The following is an 11,469-nucleotide window of genomic DNA, read 5'->3' on the forward strand; positions in this document are numbered from 1 at the left end:
CTGAAGCCAATGACAGTACAGATGTAAAAATAATCTTCCTAATCATTTGGAATGACCCTTTAGGGGCTCCCAGGACATTTTTTTACCTACTTAGTGTGAAAAGCACCTTTAAAAACAGTAGCTTACAGTGTTAGATTATGCCGTGTTATATGGAAGGGCCATAAAGTCTGCATGAGAGATCCTCAAGCTGTTTATTTCAATATCCTGTCCTTACAGAGGAATGGCACAAATAGATTGTAATGCTAAATTTTTTTTTGTGAGAGAGGGAAAGACTTCGAATTACTTTTGTTCGTGTTTTGTTTACAACCATATCCCTCAACTGTTCCCAGGTAAATAAAAAACGTATAGTGGTGCAGAAGGAAACCATATGGAACCTGTACCCTGAGCTTCTGCTGATCAGCTAGGAGTAGCAGGGATCCATCTTGCAGGAAGAAGCTCACCTACTTTCAGGAAATTTCATGCAGTACTAATAATTGATGTGGACTATCACATGAATGAAAACATGCACCACTTGTTTGCTGCTTGCTAATCAGCTGGTTTTGTGACAAACATTAATGAACTTCAGTGAGCATTCTGTATCAGGGTGGATTAAATAACCTTAAGACTGATACCAATCCTATATAGCTCCTGTTAAAGCTCCAGTAACCACACTCACAGTAACCCACCATCCCCATCCTTTTTTCACTTTTAAAATGAACTTTCAGAAGTATGGCATGCAACTGAGCAAACATCTCTGTCAGTGATATAAAGGAAAGAAATGTTTGATAGCTTAAATATATTTGAGTAAGGTTACACACTCCAGAAAACACTTATAGTCTTGGCTGAGGCTCTTATTTATCTAAAAGCATAATTTGCAGGAGTAAAATATATAAGGATTATGTCTTTGTTAGTGTTACATCATTAAAAAATATACAGTAGTATTGGAGGATTCAGAGTATCTTATTTATAGCAGGTAAAATATATAGCTGTCAATTTTTGCATTGTGTTAGCTATGATTACATAGGCTGACACAGATCTACTAATTGTACGTTGTTTTCTGTGGGACCTTAGAGTATAATTTTACTGTTTCGGAAGATCCAGTCTCCTCTTTTCAGGGGAAATTTGTGAGCAGACTTTTACTCACAATTTTTAAATATATGAAGATGCATATCTAAGATAGAATAGTTTCAGATCAAAGTATTTGATTTATAAGTATAATAAAACATTTAGAGGCATATGTCCCAGATTTTCATCCACTCTGTAATTATGTGTGTAAGCTCTGCTGCAGCAGTTAGCACTTGCAATAGAAAAGGCTATGGACTTTTGGAAAGATGTCTCTCTCTGGCTGGCAGCAAGTCCACTAGGATGTGTTCAAATGTAAATATTTATGGCTATTTTGGCCACCTCAAAAAAATGCAAAGAATAGAGTTGTATTCCCAGATAATCTCATTTTCTAATTCTTCCTTTGAAAGTAAGACCAGGTTTTGTTATGGTAGGTTTTAGCACCATTTCACAGCTTTTAAGCCTGTGGAAAAAAAGACTAAAACTATATTTTCACAATTTTAATTGAGAAAAAAAAAAAATATATATATAATTTTAATAGGGTGGTATTAGTGATTTTTGAGGTGACTTGTGTTTACCCACTTCTATTTAATGCCTTCTGAGCCAGCATTGCTATAAGGTTTTCTGAAGTCAAAGTTTAGAATGAAAATGTTATCTGATGATGCTTAATTATTAGGTCACTGCTGAATATCTGCACTACATAGACTGAGTCCCTTTTTACACACAGCACGAAAAAGTCCTTTGACCTCTGAGATGACTGTTGATCTTTGTCTCACCCTTGTCTGTTTTCATCTCTAGTGTCAATGGTGTTAATATAAAAGAAGTGAGCAGAATTGCAGAAGACTGGTACTGTCTTTGCAAGATTTTGTAGGAAGCATTACCATTATTACATTAGTTTATCCTACTGCTGCCAGAGAACAAGAGAGAAAAGTTTTGGCTTCAGTGAACATAATTGCAAAATTCCTGGTTTATCCTGCATGAGGCAACACTTTGACAGTTTCACAGACAGTAAAGCCAAAAAACCCACAAAAGCTCTGTCAGTCTTCAAGTTCTACCCTCTTTACACCCTTTCTAGCCAAGACTGCTTATTGTTATAAGGAGTTGACATAATCAGAGAAGCTCCAGGCAGAAACAACTTACTGAAACCAAAATGTATAAAGGCTATACCTTTTATAGGGCCATTTGGGGGTTTCTCAGTAGTCTTTAAGAGTTCTGTGTGGCTGCATTTCTAGCATGTCTGGGATGTCCTCTGGGTCTGCAATACAACCAGAATGTCTTGATGCTAAGTTTATTTTTCTCATTCTTTAGTTTTCTTTCATATTCTTCTAATTAGGTCTTCTCCATTGTTAATTCTGTTAATGGACTTTAATTTTACAAACTTCTGCCACACATACCAGTCCCTTTACAGTTCTTTATAGCCAGGTTCTGTATTTTTAGCAGTTTAAATCTCTAACTCTAGGTACATAATCATATATATTGCCATCCCCATACTTCCTCCATTATAGCTTCAGCACGGTGTACTTCCATTGATTTCAAATAGAAATCATGTTCATAATGTTTTTAAAAATGTCCACTTTAACTTCTAGTAGATTGATGCACCACAGTGGGACTTGAGAGCAAAATTTCATTTACAGACAACTACATGCTGATCATCCAAATTTAAAAAATGACAAAGAATTTAATTTCAATTGGCCTTTAGTTATTTTTACTACCTGCACTTGGTTTCAGCTTGCTATATCTGTAATCAACAGAACACTCACTCAAGCTTGAGAAACATTTTTTAACTGTTTTGCTGAATTATGGCCTTAGGCAATGTGTAAAATTAATCTCAAATTAGTTGATGAGGAGGTGGGTGATGATGATTCACTATTCTATATAAAGTGAAAACAGTTACATTTTACTTCCTTTTGTTAATTGCTGCTCCACAATAATTTTCAAGAATGTATTTAGAAATCCTTTTTAAGAGATGGGACACAACAGAAAATGAGACAAAGACAGTTCATTAATTATTTTGTTTCTATTTTAGGACTGCAAGAATACCTTGAAACATTTTTGGGCAGTAAGACCCCAGCTCTCATTTTAGTCCCTGTGGTGGATTTACCTGGCAAGGAAGTTATTCATATAACATGCTGGCTAAGCTAGTTGTTTAAAAGCGATGAGTTGATACCAAAGCACACATTCCATCCAGAAGAGAACAAAGAAAAGAATTTATCATAACTGTGTTGAATGCTTTCATTAAGCTGTATTGTTTCATTTAAGCAAAGTCATATTTAGCTTGTTAATGATGCCTGATAATATGTGACAAAATCAGCTTTGTATGATCAATAAATGTTTCTTTTCAAAATATTGTCATTTTTCTCACTTATTTTTAGGTATGTTCTGATACTAGCAGGTTGCTCTTAGGAGATGTCAGTTGCTCTGATCACATCAGTTCTTTTTTTTTTATATGTTTAGGCTTGGTTACAATAAACTGATTATAACTTCAGATCTTTTGGATGAAGGTGAAACCAGAACATTAGCTTCAATACTGTTTTTGATTCTTTTCAATTCTGTGTTAAATTTACTAACTTCAGGACAACTCAGTATCTTATTTGTGGCCAGATTTTAACTCTTTTCTTGCATCAGGGAAGAAATATTCACAGGGGTATTCAAGGATGCACATTTTACCAAAGCAAATAGTAGAGATGGTGGGCAGACTGAAGGATTTCCCATCCTGCTTTCTGAGGCAACAGTGGGTATCCTTGCACTTTACCTCTGGCAGACAGCTCTTGTTAAATAGCTACCAGTTTTCCCCAGGGCTTCCATCTTCTCCAGAAAACCAGGAGTTTTACTACTGCTTTCATTAAAACAGGCTCAGACACAAGGGAAGCACCTATGAATTTCATTGTAACTGCTATTTTACTCATAAAGCATATAAGATCAGTATAGGACTGACTATACAGAGTATGCTTGAGGCAGTAAGTCACTGTACAGAAATCTTATTTTCTGACAAAGGCTATAAAATTAAACCTTCAAGAAGGAGTATCAAATTTTCTCCTCCAGTGTGTAAGCTACATGACCAGCACTTCAGTTCTCCTTCAGCATATGTATGAGACACCTGCAGAAAAGTCAACTGCATAACAGTAGGTTCGCATTGGGTTCACTAAGAGGTGGACTTAGCACTCCAGCTTGATTTTCTTACCAGCCACCAGATATGCACTGGGCAGCAGCTGATATGAAACCAATGACTAAAGATAAGAGGATCTTCCTCTGTTGGATTCTCCGCATGCCCAGCACACCCTGCTGATCATTAGTTGAAAACTGAGACTGTTAAATGTTTTGTTCCATACTCTTATATCAAATAATACAGCCCAGCTGCCATCCTCTTTAGTAAGAGTTACTTTTTTCACAGATACTAAATATTTTTAGAAGGAAGAAGGCAAAGAGCTTTTTATCTAACAGTGTATAAATACATGGATGTATTAAATTTCTTCAGAAAAGAAGGAAGAATATTTTAACAATACATTAGTTCATTAGCATTCAGTATCATTTTAGTCTTGACTTAAATGTATTTGCTCCCTGTTCTTCCTCACAATCAGAAAATAACTTGTTAATATCAGTATCTACCTGTTTTGTTTGACTTTTGCTGTTTCAGAAGGCTAAATCATCTTCTTGCTTTTCCCTGGAAATACCAGTATTTTATTTCAGTGCGGGGTGCCCACAGACCAAAGACACAAGCTGGACTGAGGAGACAGTACTTTCAGAGAGATGAGGACGAAGGTTAATTTTTCATAGATCATATGGAAGCCAAATAGATGGCATGTATTTGACTGCAGTAGCAATCATTTTTTTTCATAATGAGTTTTAAAAAGATAGCCAAAGATGTTGATCTTGGCTTTTATTCTGTACTGCATATTTGAAGGTGGCAGGATATTTGCTCCTAAAGAAACTAGCTTTTCCTGCAAGTTTTCCTGCAAGCCATGTAACTCAAAAGTATCCTTCTTTTCCCCAGTAGATGTGCACTGGAAAATGGTAACAGAATGCACTGGTCTGAAAAACAATGCAATCTTTTTCTTTTTTTTTTTTTTTTCTTTTCTCAACAGAAAGCAAACCTTTCCCTTTTTGGAGACAACTAGAATTTCAACAGGTTTACTTTGCAAATAGCTAAAAAAGAATAGTTGGCTGACTTTTTCTCCTTGAGAGGCTTCATACAGCTTCTAAGTGGTGAGAGTAACAAACTATAAGCCTGGTCTGCAGTGTTTTAAATATGAACAGGGCAATTTATTCAACACTGATATGCAAGGCATATGCAAGTTGTGTGAAGTGCTGCTCCATATAGAAACCTAAGACTTTTGAAATAGAAATAACACCATTGTATCTGCCTTCTGATGCCATACTTTCATCACAATTACTCCATCCTACTGTGAGTTATTTCACAAAGCACTTTTTCACTTTATTTGTAACAAAAGTGCTAGGTGAAGACAGGAGGTGGGGGCATGAGTGCACACACATGCACACACACTTACATGTGTTTTAGCGAAATGGGGGAAAGACATCAAATACTCGAAACATAGATGCAGGGTTTATTGGGTGTTTTATTTTTTCACAACTGGCTTCACTAAGTGCTTACCCCAGCAGGTTTTAATCTTCAATACTATAAATTCATATACTGTGCTAAGACACTGCTCTTGAGGACTTTACACATACACACGAATTCTTCTGTTTCTCTGATTTTCACTAAGCCAGCAGGAAAATGTTTCGTATGCACATTGTGACACAAAAAGTTGCCTGATTGAGGTTCCAGCACTCAGATCACAAAAGGGCAATGTAATAGGTGAGAAAATATCTTTTAAAATGTAACCCAAGATTTTAATTTTTCCTTTCTCTGCTGTAACAAGTGTTATAATATGGCTTACACTTATTTTCTTCTTTTTTTTTTTTTTTTTTTCCCAAAATAAATGTATGTCTTGTTACAGTTCTCTGTGTCGATGGAATTTTATCTTCCCCCTTTAAAAATCTCTGTATATCAATTTCTTTAATTGCTTGAAAGCATACTCAAGTGAACTGACCAAGCAGGACTGCAAGACCAAAACTGATTTAATAACTTTGTGTTTTACTCTTTTCAAAACCCAGTGATGGCTACAGTACCAGTGAGCCTTTACAATGCACATGGCTAAGCTGCTATAAAGGCACCAGAGCTGGTCTGCCTAAATAGATTTAAAAATGACATTGAGGTATTTTAAGCAGATTTTTTTTTTTTTTTTTTCCCTGTGAGTTTTATAGTCAAGTGATTCAGGAGCTGATTTGTTAAACCAGACAGCATTGGTGCATCTTCCATCTTAGCTTTCAGAATTCTGATGGGCTTTGGAAGGAGGATGTCTCCTGAGTATTAGAGAGGTGATCTGAAGCAGCTCCTCTTCAAGGACATCCTGTTCCATCCATTATCTCCTGTCTACGTGCAGTAGTCTGGTCTATCAAGAGACAGTGATTGAATAAAACTATTATTTCAAATAAATGCAATGATTAAATAAATGGCTTGTACTGCATGGTATAATAGTTCTCCAAATGAACACTGAAATCCTAAAATATAGAAACTTTTCATGTGTCCAAGTTAAATCTTTGTTACTTCTTTCAGAATGGATTTGCTGAAGCAAACCTAGTTTATTCTGTCTGTTAAAAGTAAAACTGTCCTGAGCTTTCTGAGTACTGGCACTTATTATTTAAGTAACCTTCTTTTAGCATTATACTTGTCTGGCATTGGGAATACATATTAAGAATACTTGACAATTTACTAATTTATGATCTCTTTAGTCATATTTTAATATTTTTGGCAAGCCAGCCTGTGTTGATGTATTAGCCAAACATTCAAAATACAGACTTGAGATCTTGAAAGCTTCTTTTTTTCAACTTTCATCTGAACACTGAATATTTTTTACATATTTAAAATTTTAATTTTAAAAAACAGGCTGGGTACCTGTGAACTGAACCCGTATGTTACAGGCAAGTGCCCTTTTACTGATGACTCACTGCTCGCAATTTCTTGGCTTTGAACTTTGTTGGATTAATTCATAGCTAGGTTTTGCCTGTGATTTCCTGCTTTTCTTATTTTTTAGAGTACTGTCTGCTTTTTCCCTATATTCCCAAATAGTCAGGTTGTTCGAGAATCTTCTCACACGATATGTCACTGGCAGCAGTTTCCTTGTCATTGCCTTGACTCTCCATTTCATTTGCAATGTTTGAAAACCATTTCTTGGGTATGTTTGCTCATCCTCCATTTTCTATTATATTGCTATTTTGTGGTTGTATCATTTAATCCTAAATAATTTTGAAATACTGTTCATATAATTTAACCCAGTTGACAAGACTTACGGTCCACAGTAAAAACAGGGTGTCCTCAAAATAGGTCATATTTCACTTCTGTTTTTCCCGGCTTCCAGAAATTCCTGGTCTTCTCTAAGTTATGCAGATCTCCAGTTCAAAAGAAAATAATGTTTCAGAACAAAAAGATAAGACGAACTAAATGCCCTGAACAAATAGACAGCTGCTCCAATCTCGTAACCTGTTAGGGGACTGCAGAGTAAGGAGATTTAGCTTAGGGTCCTGCCACACCTTTCCTGGGTAAGTTTAAGCATATCCATTAGTTTTCCTGTGCCTCTATTTCCGTATTTGTATCTTTGAAATAGTGTTTTCTCACCCTTGTAAAGGTGTTGGCAAAGAGATGCTATGTTGTAGTCATACAACCTGCAATAACAAAAAGTTTAGACTGAGCGAGCAGCACACAGGAGTGTGAAAGTAATGTTGTAGTGGGAACCAGAATGAATGTGATCACAGATACCAATTTGCATGAGCACAATCTGGAGAGCTTTTCTCCCAGCACACTGCCTGCAGCAGTCTCAGCTCACGGGAGAAGTCTATAATACATCTAGTAGCATTAATGATGCATTTTACAGCATGATTCATCCCTGATGATCCCAAAGTGTTCTACACTTTACCCATTGCATAAAATTTGCTTGAGTCCTGGCTGGGACAGAGACACCCACATTGGAGGCTTCCTCTGCATGGGGTGAATGTAGGCAGGTCTCTGTGGTTCCGCTGCTGGGAAGAGAGCTTCTGTGCTCTCTTCTGTCCCCCAAGGAAGGGTATTTACTTTGGCAGCACAGTTGTTTCCACAGGGAGACTTCAGCCTCAAAGCCACATCACCAGGCAGCTAGCATTACTACTTTCTGATGAAAAGACATGTTCCACTTCAGATTTTGCCATGATAGAAGGGAAAAATCCCTCCTGTAGGCTCTGTCAGGCCGCAGTCTTTATTCTGAATAACCATAACATCCTTGGGACATGGTTGAGAGTTATCAATAACCACAATATCCTTGGTAGATTGCATTATCGCCATACTCCCACTTTACAAGAAAGGCATTGTTTCTCTGAGATAGAAGTTGTGACATTGCATAGCTACAAGAAAACTGGGAAGGGCTTTTTACAAGGGCGTGTTGTAAGAGGGCAAAGAAATTTAGATTTAGTAGGAAATTCTTTACTGTGAGGGTGGTGAGAGACTGGAACAGGTTGCCCAGAGAAACTGTGGATGTTACTGTTAACCAGGATGGATACCTGGCAGTGTTCAAGGCCAGGTTGCAAGAGGCTTTCAGCAACATGATCTAGCAGGAGGTATCCCTGCCCATGGCAGGAGGGTGGAATGAGATGATCTTTAAAGTCTCTTCCAACCCAAACTGTTCTGTTATTCTGTGACTGGGGGTGCCAGCTCGTGCAAGCATTCCTTCACCTTCTTCAGTTCCCATGGTTTTGGTGGTAGCTGCCTTGACAGTAGTTTATTTTGCTACTTATAGAAAAGGGGTCCAGAAGGAAGAAATACATTTCTCAGATGTAAGAGTTATCTCAATGCAATAAAGTTCAGTCCTACTCCTACACAGACCCAACTGTTCTGCAGCAAGACCCAGATACATGCAAATGCAATGCCTTTTGTAACTGAACCAAATTCACACAGATCTGGAGCTGGATCCAATAAGGTTCAAAGCAGAAGGTGTTAAATATTAGAATAATAGAAAGGAAACACAGACGAGAAGCCAGTGCTAAAGGAATGGTATTATTAGGAACCTGCAGGTAAGCCAAGCTTACAAGGCAAACAACAGGTCTGTGGATCTACGGATGTATTTGAAGGAATGCACCCTGGACAGCCTTCTCATTCTTACTAGTTGTAACTATAAAAGACTAACGTATGAAGAAAAAAGAGGAATAGATTTTCCAGGAAAGGGTTCCAGAAGTGTGCTTTAAAATACATTTCTCGTCCTTTTAACAAGGTCTGAAATAGTAAATGTTTCAGCTACTTTAACAGTGTGCTTTTGCCTGGCTTCTGGAGCCCCCAACACAAGAAGGCCATAGAGCTCTTGGAGCCAGTCCAGAGGAGGGCCACAAAGCTGACCCAAGGGCTGTCCTACAAGGACAGGCTGAGAGAGCTGGGGCTGTTCAGCCTGGAGAAGAGAAAGCTCTGGAGAAACCTTATGGCAGCCTTCCAGTACCTGAAGGGGCCTACAGGAAAGCTGGAGAGAGACTTTTTACAAGGGCTTTTAGCAACAGGACAATGGGTAACTGTCACAGTTTGACTCAGGTCTGACAACAATGCTCTCGATCCCCTCCCCCTCCCACCCAGGTAGGGAAGGAGAGAGAGAAAAAGAGAGAGACTTGGCTGGATTGAAAACTAAACTACACAGCTTTAATTAAAACACTAATGAATCATACAAGAAAATATATACAATTATATACAGATACATTCAGGTATGGGCAAAAGCCTCTCGCCTCCCCCCACCCCAGCAACTCCCACAGCACTTCCCTGAACTGGGAAGAGTCCCGAGGAATCCCAAAGCTGCTGCTGGAACAGAACAGAAAGTTATGGGGGTCAGAGAGATCAAGCCTGAGGGTCGACAGTGATGGATGAACAGAGTCCTCCCCGGACACCGGCCATGGACGGAAGAGAAGGGAAGAAAAAGAAGGAAGGAAGTTGTCTTCTGTGATCTCTGACCTTCCTCTGAGCTTACGTAGATATATGGAATGGAATATCTTTGGCCAATTTTGCTGTCCGTCTAACTCAGCCTCCTACGGGGGGGTCACAGATCTCCCCATAGTGTCTGAGCCGGCAGAGTGCAGGTGCAGCCTTGAAGCCTCAGTAGTTAGAAAAACATTCCACTGTCTTATCAGCCTAGCAGAACACACTGTTGCTAGTTACAAGAAAGCCTACTGAAGGAAAAAAAATCAGTAAAAAGAAAAATTGGCTTCATCCTGGCTCAAACCAGGACAGTAACGACTTTAATGATGAGGGTAGATTTAGATTAGACATTAGAAAGAAGTTCTTCACTGTGAGGGTGGTGAGACACTGGAACAGGTTGCCCAGAGAAGCTGTGGATGCCCCGTCCCTGGAAATGTTCAAGGCTGGGTTGGATGGGGCTTTGTGGGAGGTGTCCCTTCCCATTGTGGGAGTTTGGAACTAGATGATCTGTAAGGTCCCTTCCAACCCAAACTATTCTATGATTCTAACATTCTATCATTCTGAAGGTGAGGATGCCTGGAATGAGGGTAAAATGCAAGAGAGCCTCCAGATGTGTGCCATCTGCTTTTAGGGGACATTTTTCCTGAGCACTGCCAGAAGGAACGTGGCTAATGGGTCTTGGCTGGAGAGTTATAGCCCATGAATGTGCTTCTCATTTCTAGTCCTCCTTCATCCAGGCATGACAGTGTACAAAGATGTTGATTCAGGACTTGCCTTTCATTTTTATGGATTTTTAAAAAACTATTTAAATACTGAAGTCAGAATATCTCACATTGCTGCTCAGATTAGGCAAGCCAAATGTGATTCTCTTTATACTACAGTCCCCAGTGCAGACAAAAAGCTTTCTCAGGTTGAGATCCTGACATGCACATAATTATTTAGAGAAAGACAGCTCCACTCCTTCAGTTCCAGTACTTCACAAGAGGAATGGAAACATTAGGAAAAGTTGTTTTTTTTTTCTTTGATGTAGAATATGCTGCCACTTTTTTGTTATTAAAATAGGAGCTAACTTTAAATAAATAAAATTTTGCCTCGAGGCTTTTGAAAACTAATGTTGTGTTTTGACAGTGTCATTTTTCTGATTCCTGAAAGCACTATGTTACCTCAGGACTTCATCATGATTTTTCTTCTATGCTAGACACAGTGAATTATTTTTTCAGCTCTGGATTTTATTTTATTTCTCTCTCACACACACACAGAGTCACATCACTATGCAGCCTTCTTATTTGACAGGCACTCTCCAAAGCTGGTTTTTCCCCCTTTTAAAGGACAGGTCGATCAACCAACTATAAAGGAAGTGAAATAGAGAGAGTGTAGTAAATTGGAGGCAGTTACTACTATTATTGGGGAGGGGGGAAATGGATGAAAAGTAGTCATTTTTTTAAGTTTTT

General features: G+C 38.3%; 1 protein-coding gene across 1 annotated transcript in view; it reads left to right on the forward strand.

Annotated features, from left to right (window-relative positions):
* Nucleotides 1-3,388, forward strand: part of DPH6 (diphthamine biosynthesis 6) — a 188,686-nt gene extending 185,298 nt beyond the window's left edge. Inside the window, exon 15 of the mRNA XM_010007704.1 lies at nucleotides 3,068-3,388. Coding sequence (XP_010006006.1) covers nucleotides 3,068-3,183 — 116 coding nt within the window. The 3' untranslated portion in view covers nucleotides 3,184-3,388. The remainder of the gene's footprint in view (nucleotides 1-3,067) is intronic.
* Nucleotides 3,389-11,469: the final 8,081 nt, after the last annotated feature.

Source organism: Chaetura pelagica, unplaced genomic scaffold, assembly GCF_000747805.2.
Source record: "Chaetura pelagica isolate M959 unplaced genomic scaffold, ChaPel_1.0 scaffold70, whole genome shotgun sequence".
Taxonomy (NCBI): Eukaryota; Metazoa; Chordata; class Aves; order Apodiformes; family Apodidae; genus Chaetura; species Chaetura pelagica.